Source organism: Megascapheus bottae, chromosome 2 (genome assembly GCF_031878675.1).
Source record: "Megascapheus bottae isolate mThoBot1 chromosome 2, mThoBot2.hap1, whole genome shotgun sequence".
Lineage (NCBI taxonomy): Eukaryota > Metazoa > Chordata > Mammalia > Rodentia > Geomyidae > Megascapheus > Megascapheus bottae.
In genome coordinates this window covers 2253997-2273827 of record NC_143510.1, presented here as the reverse complement: position 1 = coordinate 2273827, position 19831 = coordinate 2253997, and the positions used below count along the sequence as shown (strand labels likewise).

The 19831-nt window shown below is 44.8% G+C and overlaps 1 protein-coding gene across 6 annotated transcripts in view; it reads right to left on the bottom strand.

Moving 5' to 3' along the window:
* Bicd1 (BICD cargo adaptor 1) overlaps positions 1 to 19547 on the bottom strand; it is an 81849-nt gene extending 62302 nt beyond the window's left edge. For all 6 annotated transcript variants that reach the window (XM_090319455.1, XM_090319463.1, XM_090319473.1 and 3 more), the window contains exon 1: positions 19335 to 19547. In XM_090319455.1, the coding sequence (XP_090175581.1) occupies positions 19335 to 19547 (213 nt within the window). The remainder of the gene's footprint in view (positions 1 to 19334) is intronic.
* Positions 19548 to 19831: the final 284 nt, after the last annotated feature.

Below are 19831 nucleotides of genomic sequence, written 5' to 3'. Positions count from 1 at the left end.
TTGGCCAGCAGAATTCAATCACTGGAGTTCCAGGCACGTACAATCATGACCAGTTCCTAATTCATCTTTAATGAAGTTCCCTGATCTCTGATAAGAATTTCAGCTGCTCCAGGAAGGCTCTACCCATTCTAGGATGGTCCCTCTTGAATCTTTCCCCAGAGACTTCCTTTTGTCAAAGCAAAGGCAAGACAGGGCCAGCTAACTACACCCCTACCCTCATTTATTACTCAACAGTTCCACTACTCTTATGGTGTAGGTAGCTTATACCTGTAACCCTAGCTCCTCAAGAGGCTGAGAGCTGAGGATCCTGGTTAGAAGCCAGCCTGAAAGACCATGCAATTCCTACCTTTAATTAACCAACAAAAGGCCAGATGTGGTAATAATGTTAGCCTGGAATAAAAAAAATCCCAAGCCCTGAGTCCATACCCTGGTACCAGCATATAAAATAATAATAACAATTAATAAGAATAAGAATTTGAGCTGGATGCCAATGGATCACGCCTGTAATCCTAGCCACTCAGGAGGCTGAGATCTGGGGATCATGGTTCAAAGCCATCTGTGGCAAGGACGTCCGAGAGACTCTTTTTTTTTTTTTGCCAGTCTTGGGCTTGAGCTCAGGGCCTGAGCACTGTCCTTGGACTTTCTCAAGGCTAGAGCTCTACCACTTGAGCCTCAGCACCACTTCCGGCTTTTTTGTATGTATGTGGTACCAAGGAATGGAACCCGGGTCTTTGTGCATGCTAGGCAAGCACTTTAACCACTAGGCCAAACTCCCAGCCCGTCCGAGAGACTCTTATCTCCAATTAACCACCAGAAAACTGGGAGTGGCTCTGTGGCTCAAGTGGTAGAGCACTAGCCTTGACCTGAAGAGCTCAGGAACAGTGCCCAGGCCCAGAGTTCAAGCCCACAACTGACAGAAAAAAAAAAGAGTCTCACAGACTATACTGCCTGATCTGACTTCAAGCTATGATCCTCAGATCTCAGCTTCCTGAGAAACCAGGCTAGCCTTTCAGCGTTTGGGGAAGGGATTTTTCGTTGTTGTTTGTTTTGTTTTGTTTTGCCAGTCTTGGGGCTTGAACTCAGAGCCTGGGCACTGTCCCTAAGCTTCTTTTGGCTCACTACTAGCACTCTACTGCTTGAGCCAGTGTTTCTTCTGGCTTTTTCTGTTGATGTGGTATTAATGATTCAAATCCAGGACTTCACACATGCTAGACAAGCACTCTACCACTAAGCCACATTCCCAGACCTAGTCTTTCAGTTTTAAACCATATATCCTAATCTATCTACAGTTTACATTGTGCAAAGAAATTATTGTGAAGTGCATGAATGAGATTTTTTTAGTAGAAAATCGATACCACTGGTATAAATTCTATCAATTATCAGAAAATTAAAACAGGCTATTTCAACAAACCTATTCATAAATCCCAACAATTTAACTTTATTACTGTGTGTGTGTGTGTGTGTGTGTGTGTGTGTGTGCGCGCACGTGCTATCCTGGAGCCTGATCTCAGCATCTTGCACTCTCACTTAGCTTTTTCACTCAAGGCACACACACACACACACACACACACAAATATACATATATAAATAATAAAATATGCAGGAAAATAAAGAAAAATGTCACTTTGTACAAGGCATCAGTGGTTCACAGCTGTGATCCTAGGTATTCAGGAGGTTGAATTCTGAGGATCAAGGTTCAAAGCCAGTCAGAGGCAGGAAAGTCCATGAGACTCTTATCTCCAGAAAACTGGAAGTGGTACTGTGGCTCAAAGAGTTCAGGAGCCAGGTGTGGTGACTCACATCTGTAATCCTAGCTACTCTGGAGGCTGAGATCTGAGGATCAAGGTTCAAAGCCAGCCTGGGCACAAAAGGACCTGAGACTCTTATCTCCAAGGGGTAGGGTGGTAGCCTTGAGCTGAAGAGCTCAGGGACCGCGCCCAGGCCTACAGTTGCCATGACCCACAAAAAACAAATAAATAAATAAATGAGATCAGAGTAATGACAAGGGAAAATATCCAGCAGTTACGGGAAGCAGAATTATTGTGTCCTCGGGATGAGGGAAAGGTACAGTCTGATGTCAGGACTGAAGAAAGGAATTGGTCATATTGACGTGTCGGTAATGGAGCCTGGGTCTTGGCTGAATATTGATTTCACTAATGTGTTTTCACTTGTTATTACAGTTTGCCATCACTTGCCTGGGTGCAGTGACCACTCAGCGGTATGGAGTGCAATGATTTGCCAAGGAGATCTTTTAGCACACGAGGGACTCGGTCAGTTGTGTTAAAGATCGGATTTGGGGGAGTCTGAAGATATTAACAACACTTCAGTCATTGTGTGCTAGGTCTAAACTAATTATGGGCAATGCTAGGTATTAATGGGGCAGAAAAGTATGTGTGCACAGTTATGCCACACCTTAATAGTACAGAAATGTTTCAAAATTAGCAAGCAAGAGGTATCTCTATCTTAGTATCTTTTACTTATAAGTCCTAATGACTGCATAAATGAATGCGTGTCACAAGAGCAATTGTGAAGAAGTCACTGCAAACCAAAGCCTCTCAGATGTGCCAGGATTTGTGCCAGGCACTGCTGGCTCATTCCTAAAATCCCCCCACCAAAAAGACTTCTAAGGTACAAACAAATATATACACAAAGTAAATGTACAGTTGTTTTGCTATTGTATGAAACCCTGCTTTCCTCTGCAGTTTACTTTTTTTTATATCACACATCTATTAAAGATCATACGTTGATCTGGGTGCCAGTGGCTCACACCTGTAATCGTAGCTCCTCAGAAGTCTGAGATCTGAGGATCATGATTTGAAGCCAGCCTGGGCAGGAAAGTCCACCAGACTTATCTCCAATAAACTACCAAAAAGCCAGAAGTGGAGCTGTGGATCAAGTGGGAGAGTGCTAACTTTGCACAAAACAAACTCAGGAGCAGCCCAGACCCTAAGTTCAAGCCCCAGGACTGGCACAAATAAATAAATAAAACTTTGAGATATTCCTGTTTCCATTTATAAGAGAGTTCTAGTTCTCTCTCTGAGAATGCTAAAATTAAGGTTTTTATTTAAAAACACCAAAAACAGCTGAAACCCTCAGCCTACCAAGGCTGAATTTTAATCTCCATAGCTGGACAGCTGAAATCCTCCATTTTGCATATTAATTAGATTCACTCTCTTCACCTTCTGGTTTTATCATGCACAGATGGTGAATACAGGCTTGGCTGCATCTGAGTAACAGTTTGAAAGGCCCTAGGGTAATAATGAGTGCAAATGGTTGCTGATGCCTTTCAACAATCCAGTGAAATGAGAGTGGATGCTGGAGTGCAGCTGGGGGAAAGTCTGCACTTAATTTAAAAAAAAAGGCAAAAAGCCCCGCCTTATCCACACTGTATGTAGAAGAAATTTCAAAACAAGTTGAGTGAGGCACTGGTGGTTCACACCTGCAATCTTAGTTACTCAAGAGGATGGGATCTGAGGATCAGAGTTCAAAGCCAGCTGAGGCAGGAAAGGTTTTGAGACTTTGAGACATTTTTTTTTGCTAGTCCTCGGACTTGAACTTAGGTCCTGAGCACTATCCTTGGGCTTTCTCAAGGCCTAGTGCTTTACCCCTTGAGCCATAGCACCATTTCTGGCTTTTTCTATGTATGTGGTACCAAGGATTGGAACTCGGGTCTTTGTGCATGATAGGCAAGCACTCTACCACTGGGCCACACTCCCAGCTCAGGCCTTGAGACTCTTACCTCCAATCAAGCACCAAAAAGCCAGAAGTAGAGCTGTGCCTCAAGTGACAGAGTACTATCCTTGAGAGAAAAAAGAAAATCTTAGAGACAGCACCCAGGCCCTGAGTTCAAGCCCAATGTTGGCAAAAGAAAAAGAGAAAAGAGAAAAAAAATGAAAGGTTATAATATGACTACAGAAATAACTCCACAAACAGGAGAATTTATTCAAATATGTCTTCAGCCACCACATCTGTTACAAAAATCTTTCTCTGTGTGGGCCACAGAAAACAGCAGATCACAGACAGATTTATTAAGTACTTTCTCTTTTCTGGCAGCTGAAATGAGCATTTAAAAATACCACTCTCAGCCGGGTAGCTCAGGCCTGGAATCCCAGCCACTCAGGAGGCTGAGGTCTGAGGATTGAGGTCGAATGCCAGCCTAGGTGTATGTGCCACCACCTCTTATTTAGACAAGAGTTGGGTCTCTCCTGGTGGTCAGATCACATGCAGACTCATAGAAGGAGACATAGGTTTCTTTTTCTTTGAAAGCAATAGTCTTTCCTTCCCCCTCCTGCCCCCGACTCCTGGGGCTTGAACTCAGGGCCTGTGTGCTGTCCCTGAGCCTCTTGTGCTCAAGGCTTGCACTCTACCGTTTGAGCCACAGTACTACTTTCAGCTTTTTTTCTGTGTATGTGGTACTAAGGAACAGAACCCAGGGCTTCATGCCTGCTAGGCAAGCACTCTACCACTAAGGCACATTCCCAGCCCAGTCTTTCCTTCTTGTCAATGACTTCATGAAAGTTCCTGTGCACATATTATGTCTGCATACTTTAGTCTTTGGGTATGCAGTGGATTTGCATGAGGGAGGGCCCAGCGAGGGACAAAGCAGGAGGTTAAGTGAGTCACAATGTCACATGTATCAGTGTCCACAGCTAGAAGTTGCTGAAGTGACTGTGGATTTGATACACCAAGAAGAGGAAAAAGCCACTGAAAGGTTTTTGTTGGAGGGATGAAAGGATTTATCTCTTTTTATTTTTTTTGGCTAGTACTTCGGCTTGAACTCAGGACCCAGGCACTGCCCCTGAACTTCTTTTGCTCAAGGCTGGCATTTTACCACTAGAGCCACAGCACCGCTTCTGGTTTTCTGTGTATGTGGTAATGAGGAATCAAACCCAGGGCTTCATCCTAGGCAATACTCTTCCACTAGGCCACACCCCCAGCCACGGATTCATCTTCACCATTGAAATCTGACCTTTTCTGGGCACCAGTGGCTCAAAGCTATAATCCTAGCTACTCAGGAAGCTGAATCTGAGGACCCAGCCTGGGCAAGAAAGACTGTAAGACTCTTTTTTTTTTGGTCATGGGGCTTGGACTCTGGGCTTGGGCACTGTCTCTGATCTCTTCAGCTCAAGGCTACCACCCTATCCCTTGAACCACAAAGACACTTCTGGTTTGCTATGGTTCACTGGAGATTAGAGTCTCATGGACTTTGATGCCGGGCTGGCTTTGAACCTTAATCCTCAGATCTTAGCCTCTAGTAGCTAGGACTGGAGATGTGAGCCACTGCTCCTGGCAAGGCTGTAGGACTCATCTACATGAACCACCAGAAAGCCAGAAATGGAGCTATGGCTGCCGTGGAAGAGCACCAGGCTTGAATGAAAACTGTAAGGGAGAGATCCTAGACCTTTGTTCAAGCTTTAGTACCAACACACACACACACACACACACAGGTTTCAGTAAAATAGCCTTCATGACATTCATATGCAGTTAGATCATATATTAACCTAACTTGATTAATGAACGCAATTACCAAGCACTGTTACCACTAAGTGGAATAATTTTACTTTATGATATCTACTGGTGATTCTTCACCTAGCAGCACAGATGATGTCAGAGGCTATTTGACAAGATGGTTCTTGCATCTAAAATGGTATATTTTATAAATTGAAACCAGTGTTTGACATTTACAACCCTCAGAGGTGTGTGTGTGTGTGTGTGTGTGTGTTGGTACTGAGACCTGAACTCAGGGCCTTGCACCTCTCCCTTAGCTTTTTCACTGAAAGCTGGCTTTCTGACTTGGGCCACACCCTCCAATTCTGCCATTCTGCTCCTTAATGAGAGATGAGTCTCAGCTTTGTCTACTCAGGCTAACTTTGAACCTGGATCCTCCGATCTTAAGCCTCCTGAATAGCCTGGATTACAGGTGTGAGTTACCAGCCTACTGTGGTTTATACCTGTTGATGATGATTACTACTGAAACCAAAACATTCTTACATGTGGGCAAATAGAAACCTTACATTTCTCTACTGTGATGTGTTGCTATTTACCTCAGAATGAGTAATTTACTAACTCAAACGTCTGTAGATGCAATTTCATTACACTGGGTTCCAAGATTTGCATATAAAGTCATAAAGGGCTGAGGGTATGGCTGTTTAGCAAGCTCCAAGCCCTCAAATCCCAGATGAGAGGTCCTGAGTTCAAGCCCCCATACTGCCTGACCCCCCTTCACACACAAACTTATGAAAGCAGACTGTTGTTGTTGTCAATCCTGGGGCTTGAGCTCAGGGCCTGGGCACTATTCCTGAGCTTCATTTGCTTGAGACTAGCACTTGAACCAAATCCCCACTTCTGACTTTGTTTACGTGGTTCTGAGAAATGGAATCCAGGGCTTTATGCATGTTAGGCAAGCCACCTTCTCAGCCCCAAAACTGTTCTTTCTTACTGAAGTATTCAAGCAGGATAGACCAGAAGCAACAAAGATCAGTAAAAGTAGAGGCAACATCAATGATAGATAAAGAAGGGGTTGACTGTTTCAACAAAAAAACAAAACAAAACAAAACAAACAAAAAAACTAGACATTGGTGGCTCACTCTTGTAATCCTAGCTAGTCAAGAGGCTTAGATCTGAGGATTGGAATTTTAAGCCAGCTCAAGCAGGAAAGACCATAAGATTTGTATTTCTAATTAAGCAGCAAAAAGCCAGAAGTGAAGCAATGGCTCGAGTGGTAGGGCATTAGCCTTGAGCAAAAAAGCTCACAAACAGCACCTAGGATCTGAGTTCAAGCCTCAGAAGTGGTACCAAAAAAAAAAAAAAAAAAAAGAAGAGTGACAGAGCATGGCAGATGTGGTAAGCAAGGCTTAACTGGAGACAGAAATGCAAGCTATAGAAAAAAAGAGTAAGAGCATAGTCAGATTCTTATACAACATTCTCCTTTCCAGAACTCAAGGCCTCCAGCTTGCTCAGCTGGCACGCTACAATTTGAGCCACACTTCCACTGTGGCTTTTTGCTGGTTAACTAGAGATGAAATCTCAAGGACCTTTTCTACCTTACATGGCTTCAAACCATGAATCTCAGAGCTCAGCCTCCTGAATAGCTAGATTACAGGGCACCCCACAAAAGATACGTTCTTTTGTTGTTTTTTTTATTTCTAATTCACAGAGAATAATTGTACACATTTGTGGGGTGTAATGTGGTATTCTTCTCTATCATTATGGAATACTTAAATTTACCTGATTAACACAGACATTACATTTTGCATAGTAATTTTTCCTTTGGTGTAGTACCAACATGGAAAATCTACTGTGTTTAAAGCTAGGCACTGCACTCACACCTGTAATCCTAGCTACTCAGAAGGCTGAGATCTAAGGATCATGGTTGGAAATCCACCTAGGCTGGAAGTCCATGAGACTTTAATCTTTGATTAACCCATCGAAAGCCAGAAATGGAAGTGAGTGATTTAAACGGTAGAGAGCTAACCTTGAATGAAAACGCCCCGCGACAGTGCCCGAGCCTTGAGTCCAAAGCCCCAGGACTGGCAAAGAGAAAATAAAAGAAAATGTATCTGCCATTTATTTTCAAGAAAACTAGGAGCTTCTTGGAAGATGCTCAGAGAATCCTGCTGTTAAATCAAGGGAAAGAAAAATATCTATCCCCATACAGTAGCATGGTGTGTGACACAGCTCTGCACTTACCCTGTGGAGAGAGGCCTCTGTACAGGGCCTCCCGTGGCTGACTTAATTACCATGAGCTCCGGGGTCAGGATGCTGACAGCCATCCTAGATCCAGGCCCAGATGGCACCAAATATCCTGCCTGCAGTAAAGACCACATAGAAGACTCTGGAAACAGACACACGTCCACAAGGTTTTTGTCACCAGTATTTTTTTTCCAGTCCTGGGCTTGAGCTCAGGGCCTGAGCACTGTCCTTGGGCTTTTTCAAGGCTAGAATTCTACCACTTGAGCCACAGCACCACTTCTGGCTTTTTCTATGTATATGGTACCAAGGAATTGAACCTGGATCTTCTTGCATGCTAAGCAAGCACTCTACCACTGGGCCAAATCCCAGGCCCCAATGTCACTAGTATTTTTTTATGTATGTGTGGTACTGGGGTTTGAACTCAGGGCCTGGGTGGTCTCTTTTTGTCTCTCAAGGATCTACCACTTGCAGCTGGCTAAGTGGAGATAAGAGTCTGTTTCATACCCAGACTGGCTTCTAACCAGGATCTTGAGATCTCAGCCCCTGGGTGGCCTGGATTACAGGCATGAGCCACAGGAACCTGTTCATGACAGCTTTCTATCCAGCCTGTGACTCTCCTTCCCTGACTCTTAGAGACTGTGTGATGTGTCTAGTGACATCTACAAAGCCCTCAAGTTCCACCAGAGAGAAGAGGGAGCTATATTCCTGCCAGTCATGTTCCTTGCCCCTGCCCCTTTAATTCCAGCTTCAGGACATATTTATACCCCATTCTCCATGTTCCTAATCAAGAGCACACGCACACTGCCTCCTATAAATAATTCCCTTCACTCTTTGGCTTAAGAAAATGCCAACATCTATTTTCATGACAGGATTGGGAATCTCACAGAATGTTACGAGAATAGGTCTGGCTTCACTTCATAAGAAGAGAAAAGACTTGTCAGGTGCTGGGGGCTCATGCTTGTAATCCTTGCTTCGTCAGGAGGCTGAGATCCAAAGATCCTGATTTGAAGCCAGGCCAGGCAGAAAAGTCTCCAATTAACCAGCCATAAGCCCAAAGTGACATGTGACTCAAGTGACAGAGTGCCAGGCTTAAGTGAATAAAGTCAAACTGAGAAAAAAACGATCTTGAGTTCAAGCCCCATTACTACACCAAAACAAAACCAAGAGGAAAGTTCAGTTGCTCTTGCTCAATCACTGTATACAAAAGGAACTGGGGGGCCGGGAGTGTGGCCTAGTGGTAGAGCGCTCACTTAGCATGCATGAAGCCCGGGGGTCGATTCCTCGGTACCACATACATAGAAAAGGTTGCAAGTGTTGCTGGGTGCTGTGGCTCAAGTGGTAGCGCGTTAGCCTTGAGGAAAAAGTGTCCAAGCACAGTGCTCAGGCCCTGCGTTGAAGCCCTAGGGCTGGCAAAAACAAAAAAGTTTACAAATGTTGTTTTTCTCCAAAAGTGACTTTTCAAGAATTAGATCAGAGGTCCCAGGAAGGTTTCTGGCAACATCTAATTAGACAACTGACTTTTGCTGGAGCCAGTCTGCTTTGCTTATAAAAACAGAAACAACCCTTAACACAATCACCAGAATGGAAACAAACGTATACAGGTCTCTGACCCACACCGCTGTAACTGGCAAGTTTTCCAAACCAAGACCCAGACTTCTTAAGAGCAAAGTAAGAATTATTCCAACAGCTATCTAGAACCATTAAAATAAAGCTCTGATAGTAAGACAGTGGGCTAAGTGTATAGGAATAGAGATAAAGACCAATTTTTTTCTTTTAAGAGTAGTCAAACAAGCTGGGCATGGTGGCTCATGTCTGTCATCCCAGCTACTCAGGAGGCTGAATTCAGAGGATGGGGTTCAAACTAGGATCCTCAGATCTCAGCTTCTTGAGTAGCTAGGATTATAGGCTTAAGCTATCAGAGCCTCCTGGCAGGCTGTCTTCTTCCTTCCTTTCTTCCTTTTTCCTTCCTTCCTTTTTTATCCCCTCTCTCCCTCCCCCCATCTCTGTCTGTCTGTCTGTCACTCTCTGTCTCTGTCTCTCTCTTTCTGTCTCTCCCCCTTCTCTCCCCACCACCCTCCCTCTCTCTCTCTCTGTCTCTGTCTCTGTCTCTCTGTCTGTCTCCCTCCCTCCCTCTCACTTGCCAGTCCTGGAGCTTTAACTCAGGTCCTGGATGCTGTGAGTTTTTTGCTCAAGGCTAGCACTCTACCACCGAAGCCACAGTTCCACTTGCGGCTTTTTCTGGTCATTAACTGGAGATGAGTCTCGTGGACTTGCTTGCCTGGGCTGGCTTCAAACTGCAATCCTCAGATCTCAGCTTCCAGAGTAAGATTACAGGCGTGAGCCACCGTGCCTGGCTCAAGCAGTCATTTTTAATTCACAAGGTTCTTCTCATACACAGCAGGGGTCATGCAGACAGCAACGATCGGTTTAAGTCCTTTTCCAGTACCCAGGCCCGGTGCTCACGGCTGAGTCTTCCTGGGACCAAGTTTGTTACAATCAGGAAATGGCAGGGTCTTCACCAACTGGCCTCACACAACCTCTTCTTGTCCCACCACCCACCTCTCTTTCAGGCCTGTTCAACCATCCCTACCCCAACCTCACAGATGCAGTCCCTGAAGGCCCTGTCACTCTTCTCTCCCTGGGGGAAAAAAATCCTTGCTCACTCTTCAATGCTTTCTCAAATGAAGCTTTCCGATTTTTTCAAAACTTCATGTGTATATTTATGTTGCCTGTACCAGAGCTTACACTTAGCCTCCCGCTAGCTAACTTTATTTGTTTGGCTGGTCTCTACCACTTGAGCCACATCTCCAGTCCAGCTTTTTTCTAGTTGTTTTGGAGACGGGAGTCTCACAGACTTTCCTACCCAGGCTGGCTTCAAACCACAGTGCTTCAGGTTTCAGCATTCTGATTGGCTAGGGTTATATATGTGAGCCAACACCCAGCAATTGTTTTGTTTTTTAAGTAATCTAAAGAGTCATTACCTGAAAACCTATTTATAAATAATGGAAGGTCATAGTATTTCTTCTGTCTTTCAACAATGAATTTTTTGGGGGTGGGAGGTGGTCCTGAGGCTTGAACTCAAGGTCTGGGTGCTGTCCTTGCGCTTTTTTGCTCCAGGCTTATGCTCTACCATTTGAGCCACAGCTAAAAAAAAAACCCATAGCTTTTTTGATAGTTTGTTGGAGATAAAAGTCTCACGAATGTTCCTTTCCTGAGCTAGCTTTGAATCAGGATTCTCAACTCTCAGCCCCCTGAGTAGCTAGGATTGTAGGTGTAGGCCACTAATATCTGGATATTTCTTAATAAGTATATTTTGTTGAGCTTTTCAGCTTAAAGGCTCTGAGCACACAGCCTTGGCAAAACAAAAACAAGTTTGTGATTCGAAGGGAAAGCAGACATGTAGGCCACATGCCAGTTGCAACCTGAAATCCTAGCTACTCCAGAGGCTGAGAGTTGAGGATTGTGGTTTGAAAACAAACCTGAACAGGAAAGTCTGTGAGAATTATCTCCAATTAACCACCAAAAATCCCAAAGTAGTAGTGCTGTTGCTGAGTTCATAGAGCACAAACCTTGAGCAGAAACAGCTAAGCAAAAGCATAAGGCTGAGTTCAAGGCCCAGGAGTGCACAAAAGAAAAATCAAAGAGCAATCAGCAAAAGGCCCGTCTGTAGTACAATCCAAACCTTTTCAGCTCCAAAAAGTGATGGCAAAAGCTTTAGTGATGGCATTTTATTCCCCAGAGGTCGGCAGTATACAAAACAAAGAACCAGACTCTCAGTGCCCTGCTAGAGACCCACGCCTCACAGGGAAACAAAACATTCCACTCAGGAAATTGCAACTGTCACTGCCTCCTCTCTCTTGGTAAACACATTTGCATTTAAAACTCTAAATTCAAAGATAGAAACTAGGCAGTTAAATATCACATTCTGGAATAGTGCTTTGTTTTTTTTCCTCCCCAAAATAATGTTTGAAAATACCAGGTAGGTACAACGGAACGAACAATCAGAAATAATCCTTACATTAAAAAAAAATCAAAGAAATCTTTTTTTAATATTCTATTTACAAATCAGAAAAAGCCAATAAAATACACATACGAAAGAGACAATAACTTTACTAAAACAAACAAGAAAGACAAGAGCAGGCTTCATGGCTTCTACCGGTAACCCCAGCTACTTTTGCTACAATTTCTATAGGCAGGCACCATTTAGATGTGTCCTCATTTAGCTGTGAATACTCATAGCTCATGCCTGTAATCTTAGCTACTGAGCAGGCTGAGATGTGAGAATCCTGGTTCGAAGCCAGTTTGGGCAGGAAAATCTGTGAGACTCTTACCTCCAATGATCCAGCAAAAAGCCAGAAGGGGTGCTGTGGCTCAAGTAGTAGAGTACCAGCTTTGAGTGAGAGTGCCAAACAAGACTGGGAGGTCGTGAGTTCAAGCCCCAGATCAGGCACACACACACATATGCACACATGTGTGCACACACACAACTACATAATTTAGCACACCTGTGTGTGCATGCACGTATGTGTTCTTCGTGTGTAAAAAAGGAGTTATTCTAGAGGCTACAGCCCTCACTCAATGCAACCAAACAGGCTCTTGTGAAAGTCAGCCTGTGGTCTGAAGTACTGTGTCTCAAAACTCAAGCAGTCAGAGGGTAAACAGAGGAAAATGCAGGAGCCCCGAAGGCTGGAGTCATCTGGGCTTTATACCAAGCTCTAGGATGGACATGCCGTGGTCACTGCAGGAACGGCTGCTGCTGTCGTGGACGTGAGCCAGGTACTGACAGCCACATATCCCCGGGACAGCCCACCAGACAAGGAGACAAGAGCACTAATGCACCCCAAAAGTATCTGTCTCCCTCCTAGGTGCCAGCTATACACCTGCTGCTTGCTTCCTTCCTTCTTTTTGTGCTGGTCCTGGGGCTTGAACTCAGGGCTTGAGCATTGTGAGCTTCTGTGCTTACAGCTAGCACTCTACCACTTAAGCCACACCTCCACTTCTGACCTTATGTGATTAACTGGAAATAAGAGTCTCTATTTCAAACCACCACCCTCAGATCTCAGCTTCCTGAGTAGCTAGGATTACAAGGGTGAGCCTGTAATGCTCATAATGCACATATTTTCTTCCTTTCCCTTTCCCTTTCCCTCTCTCTCTCTCTCTCTCTCTCTCTCTCTCTCTCTTTCTTTTTTCCCAGTCCTGGGGCTTGAACTCAGGGCCTGGCACTCTCCTTGGGCTTTTCTCAGGGCTGGCATTCTACCACGTGAGCCACAGCACCATTTCTGACTTTTTCTGTGTGTGTGGTACCAAGGAATTGAACCTGGGTCTTCATGCATAGTAGGCAAGCACTCTACCACAAGGCTACGCTTCCAGCCCACTTCCAGCTTTTTCAGATGCATGCATTTAAAAAGGATATACTATTCAAGATAACTCCAGATTACAAATTACCACATGATTTGTTTTTGTTGTTGTTGCTGTTGTTGTGTTTTTTTGTAAAAACAAAAAGAATAAGAACAGCAAAAAGCCAGTGCTAAGGGCTCTGGCCAGTAATCCAAGCTACTCTGAAGGCTTCCATCAGGAAGATCTTGTTCAAAATCAGCCCAGGCAGAAAAGTTCAGGAGATTCAATATTCAAAACAACCAGAAAAAAAATAAACTGGAGCAGCGTCTCAAATGGTAAAGCACAAACCAACTGAGTAAGCACTGAGTACAAACCTTAGTATGGGCTAGAAATGTAAATAAATAAATTAATACATGAATAATAGATGAATGAATGATTAACAATAAGAGATCTTAAAATAAAAGCTCAGGCTGATTCTTAACTTTTTTCACGTTTATTCACAAATGGGAAAAAAAAAAATCCCACCATTATGGCTCAGTGATAGAATGACCACTTAGCAAGCAGAAATCCCTAAGTTCAAACCCTAGTATTGCTAAGACATTGATTAATTGCAGGATTCCACTTTTAAAAATAGAAATCTAAAACTGGCTGTTCATGGCTCACACCTATAATCCTAGCTTCACAGGAGGCTGAGATTTGAGAGTGGTGAGACTTTTGTCTCCAATTACCCACCTGAAAGCCAGAAGTAGAGCTGTGGAAGAACGCTAGCCTTGAGCAAAAGAGTTTAGGGACAGAGCCCAAGCCCTGAGTTCAAGCCCCACAACCAACAACAAAAATAGTTAAATCTGCCGGGTGAGGTGACTCACGCCTATAATCCTAGCTACTCAGGAGGCTGCAATCTGAGGATCATGGTTCAAAGTGAGCCCAGGCACTAAAGTCCGTGAGACTCTTCAATTAACCACTAGAAAACCAGAAGTGGCACTGCGGCTCAAGGGGTAGAGTGGTAGCCTTGGGCTGAAATGCTCAGGGGCAATACCCAGGCCCAGAGTCCAAGCCCCACAACCAACAAAAAATAAAAAATAAATCTAAGATATGTATGTGGGTATGGATTTTTGTCATTTTCAGGTTATTTTGGAACCATAACTCTTCTTCAAACACCACTTTGGCCCAGATTTCAGACACATAGTATTGACTGACACAACATCCTAAATATACAAAAATCAACCAGGCCTCTATAAGTGGCCCATAAAGAAGCAAGAATTCTGCCAGGCACCAGGGGCTACCAAGGGGGCTGAGATCTGGAGGATTAGAGCTGGGCAGAAAAGACCTTAGAACTTCAACTCTAACCAGCAAGGTAGTGTACTGGGGGCATGGTTCAAGGGGTAGAGCATTAGCCAGGAACAAGCCCAGCCAATTGTGTGAGCTGGGGGAAAGTCACTTTGTCTTCACATCACTTTCATTTTTCTTTCAAGTGTGTAAGACTGTATCAGTCCACGTAATGAAGCACAAAGCAGATCCCTAAACAATACCAAGCTGGGCCAAAAAAGGAAAGAAACAATTATAAAAGCATTAGTGAAGGAATTCATCTTAATAATTTTGTACATCCTCAGGATACACTCCTTCCTGGCTTTTTCATCAGTGTCCAGGCAAGAAAGAACAACTCTCTGAGATGCTGACCCCAAACACCAAAGTAATTTACAAAGATTAAGCCATAGAGCCAGGCACCAGTGGCTCATGCCTATAATCCTAGCTACTCAGGAAGCTAAGATCTGAGGATCACAGTTCAAAACCAACCCAAGTAGGAAAGTCCATAAGACTTTTCTCCAAAAACCTGGAAGTGAAGGTGTGACTCAAATGGTAGCATGTCAACCTTAAGTTAAAAAGCTATGAGACGGCACCAAGGCCCTGAGTTCAAGCCCCAGTACTAGCACCAAAAAAAAAAAAAAAGAAAAGAAAAAAAGAAAAAAAGCATTAATGCCTCACTTGGATTTAATGCAATAACTTTTTGCTGACATTCCCATAAATTGGTCCAGTTATTTTTCAAAGGCTCATATTTGTTGAAAGAACTTACAAGTGATCCCCTGATTTCTTCATTGATTTTTTTTTCCAGTCCTGGGTCTTGAACTCAGGCTAGTGCTCTACCACTAGAGCCACAGCACCACTTCCTGCTTTTTACAGAAAAAGTGGTATGTGGTATGGAGGTATTGGATTTCATGTATGCCACTTGTATTCTATAATTTAACAACAAAGTTTAATTATTTCTTCTTTCTTTCTTTTCTTTCTTTTTTTTTTTTCTGATACTGGCAATGAACTCAAATCCTCACTTTTTTTTGTTAGTCCTGGGCCTTGAACTCAGGACCTGGGCATTGTCATTCAGCTTTCTCATGGCTAGCATTCTACCCTTGAGCCACAGTACCATTTCTGACTTTTTCTGTGTATGTGATACCAAGGATTGAAGCCAGGACTTTGTGCATGCTAGGTAAGCACTCTACCACTCTACCACTAGGCCCCCAAGTCTTCACATTCTTATTTGGCTTTTTATATTCAAGGCCAATGCTCTACTACTTCAGCCACACCTCTACTTCTGGCTTCTTGCTGGTTCATTGAAGATAAAAACCTCTTAGAGGGCTGGGTGCGGTGGCTCATGCCTGAAATCCTAGCTACTCAGGAGACTGAGATCTGAGGGTCAAGATTCAAAGCCATCCTGGGCACTAAAGACCATGAGACATCTTCAATTAACTATTAGAAAACCAGAAGTAGCACTCAAGGGATAGGACAGTAGCCTTGAGCTGAAGAGCTCAGGGACTGCACCCAGGCCCAGAGTTCAAGCCCCATGACCCAAGAATTTTGACTGTCTGGGGCTAGGAGTTTGGTCTACTGGTAGAGTGCTTGCCTAGCATGGACAGAGACCCAAGTTCAATTCCTCAGTACAACACACATAGAAAAAGATGGAAGTGGTGCTGTGGCTTAAGTGGCAGAGTGCTAGCCTTGAGCAAAAAGTATCCAAGAACAGTGCCGAGGCCCTGAGTTCAAGCCCTAGGACCAGAAAAAAAAAAAAAACAAAAAACAAAAAACAGTTTTGACTGCCTGGACTGGATTCAAACCTTCATACTCAAATCGTAGCCTCCTGAGTTAGCCACAAGTGCTAGCACTCAACATATCCCATAATTCTTAATAATAAACTAAACTTTCCTTTGTAAAAGCAATGCTCTTACAAAATATGTTTGTCAAAATATGTATGCCTTTTGTAGTGATACTGGGATTTGAACTCAAGGTCTTAAACTTTATAGGCAGCATTCTCCCTCTACTTTTCCTTAGTCCTTTTTGCCTAGCCTTTGGGATAGTCTCACATTTTGCCATCAACTACGATCTCCCTACATTTTCAGTTGCTGCCAGGACATTAAGAACATGTAACCATGCCCAACTCTGTCAGTTGAAATGAGAACTGTGGACTGATTTATCCAAGCTGGTCTCAACTCATAATTCCAATCTCTACTCCCCAATAAGCTAAAATTAAAGATGTAGGCAACTGGCTCAAAAATAGCTTCTGTATGCCACCCTCATTGGAATACTTCAATTGGCATAATCAGATACTTGAACTCATTATCTAATGTTTTTGCTCATTGGCTGGCACTCTACCACTTGAACCACACCTCCAATACCTGCACAATTATTGTGAATTTCCCTTTTTTATTTGGCCAGTCTAGGCGCTTGAACTCAGGGCCTGAGCACTGTCTCTGAGCTTCTTTTGCTCAAGGCTTGCACTCTACCACTTGAGCCACAGAGCCACTTTCAGCTTTTTCTGTGTATATGGTACTGAGGAATCCAATCTAGGGCTTCATTCATGTTAGGCAAGCACTCTACCACCAAGCCACATTCCCAGCCACCGCCCCCCCTTTTTTTTGAAACACCAGGAAAAGATTAGCTGGTGGAAAAATCCACTTGTAGAAAGGCTCCTATGATGGACTTACTTTTCAAACAGGAAACATCAGCAGGGCAGTAATGTGACTCACACCTGTAATCCTAGCTACCCAGGAGGCTGAGATCTGAGGATTAAACAGGCACATGAATCGGAGAGACTCTTACCTGCAATCAAGCAGCCAAAAAGTTCATGAGACTCTTACCTCCAATAAACTTAAAAAAAAAAGCCAGGCACACGCCTATAATCCTAGCTACTCCAAAGGATCACAATTCAAAGCCAGCTTGGGCACTAAAGAACGTGGCACTCTTATCTCCAATTAGGCACTAAAAAAAAAAAAAAACGGGAAGTAGAGCTGTGGCTCAAGGGATAAGGTAGAAGCTTTGAGCTGAAGCGCTCAAGGACAGTGCCCAGACCCAGAGTTCAAGGCCCATGACCCACAAAAATAAAAAAAAAAAAAAAAAAAAGCAAAGCCAGAAGTAGAGCTGTGGCTCAAATGGTAGAGCACTAACTTTAAGCAACAAAAGCTCAAGGACAGCACCTAAGCTCTGAATTCAAGTCCCAGGCTGGCACTGTAAGTATATAAATAAGTCTATAAATGTGATTGAAAAACATAAACAAGACTGGCTGATGGGAAGATCTGCCCAGCAAGAAAAATCAGGAACCAGAACTTGCAGCTTAGTATGAAAAATTTTTTTTTCTCCTTTGGATTTATTTTAGTACACTGATTTTTGATACTTCATCATCTGAATAAAAATGAGACATGAGACATTTATCCTATCTGTATTACATCAGAAGGCAGATTTTTTCAGAATCTCAAAAACCAGGTCTTTTCAGCAAAACCACAACAAACAAGACCTTTTCTTCCCCCTAAAACAACCTTACAAAGAAAAAAGATTTTTCTGTATATTACATGGCTAACAATTTAAATGACAGTATGCACTTAAAAATCAATAAATAAAGCCAGGCGCCAGTGGCTCACACCTGTAATCCTAGCTACTCAGGAGACTGAGATCTGAAGATTGCTATTCAAAGCCAGCCAGGGCACAAAAGTCCGTGAGACTCTTCTCCATTTAACCACCAGAACTGGAAATGGTGCTGTGGCTCAAGGGGCAGAGTGGTAGCCTTGAGCTAAAGAGCTCAGGAACAGCACCCAGGCCCAGAGTTCAAGTCCCACCACCGATCAAAAAAAAAAATCAACAAACAACTTAACTAGCTATTAACTAAGTGAAAAACTTGTCACCCAGAAAAGCAGAGCATATGTAAAGTCAAATTTATTCTTGGTTAACTTGTTACTGTGTCTCTATAAACAGATAAAGCAGACTTTGCTAGTATGTCTATTCTTATAAATGCTTAATGGAAAATCCAAGCACCTTATTTTCTTCTATCGCCTTAGCCAATTTTTTAAAAATTAGGTGTAAGTAGCTGATAGCTAACCTTTACAAAACAACCACCACCAAATACCAAAAGACTACAGAGGCCCAGTGTTCCCACCTCCACGGGTGCTGTGTGATGTAAGAAGTCACTTCAACCTCAAGAGCCTCATGTCAAAGGCTGGGCTCCCCAGATGTGGTTTGTCAGATCATCTAGAGAGGAAGGCAATTTGCTACGGTCAGGGTGACATCCCAGGGACTCCAGCCTGGCCCTGCCTGGCTCAGTCAGAGACACCATCAAGACTGCAAAGTCAGCCAGCCAAGTTAGTGAGTCTCAGGACGAGAATGGCCGGAAGGCTCTCTAACCATCGTTAGCCCTCTCCCAGACCAGTTACAATTCAGCCAGGGCCATTACATGCCACATCCCCACGGGCCTGAAATTCTAGATCCGCAGTGACAAAGCTGGGTATATAATGCGATCAACAATGAGATCATAGCAGTGTGTGTGTGCGGTTTGTGTTTTGTGCCAGTACTGTTCTTGAACTCAGGGCCTGAGTGCTGTCCCTTGCGTTTCCCCCTCAAGGCTCTTACCACTTGGGCCACGCCTCCACGTCCAGCTTTTTTGCTGGTGAACTGGAGAGATGCGAGTCGCCTGGGCTTTCCTGGCCCGGCTGGCTTCCACCTGCCGTCCTCGATCTCAGCCTCCTGAGCAAGCCGGGATGACGGGGGCGGCCACGGGCGGTTTGGAGAAGTTACACGGACATTGCAACCTAGATGCGGAGGTGGGGGAGGGAAGCTCCTTCCCCTCGCCCCTACCTACCCGGCCTTCCCAATGCCAGCGCAGACAGCATTCATTTCTCAGGGTATTATTTTCCTCGTGTGTGTGTGTGTAAGCGGGGTCACAATGGCCCCTGTTCTCACGAATCTCGGATCCACAAAGGCCTCTTGGATGGGGTCCTGGGGACCGCCGGGGTGGGGGTCTGGGGAGGGCCCCCCCCCCGCCCTGCCCTCACCTCCTTGAGCTGCTCCAGCTCCTGCCTGAGCGCGTCGTGCTCGGCCTCCAGCTCGTCGTACTGCTGCTTGAGCGTCAGCTTCTCCTCCAGCACCACCAGCCCGTACTCGGCCGCCTGGATCTTCTCATGGGTGGTCTCGGCCAGCTCCCGGCTCAGCCGCTCGATCTCCGCCCGGTAGTGGTCCGCCGTCGGCAGGGCCTCCTCGGCGGCCATGGTCCAGGGCGAGCGGGGAGGACGCGATCGGAGGGCGGAGACGCGAGCCGGGGCGCCGGGCGGGAGGCGCGGGCGAGGCCGGGGGCCGGGGCGGCGGCAGCCGGGGAGTGGGGGCCGGGGCGGCGGCCTGCGCTCAGCGCCGGCCGGGCATGCTGGGGTGGGCGCGGCGGGGCGGGGGCCGCCCGGGGATTCTGCTTATTCAGAGGCCGCCATGTCTCCGGGCCCCCGCGTCACTGCAGTCTTCCTTCAGGTCCGGCGCGCTCGAGGACCGCGCGCTCGCTCGC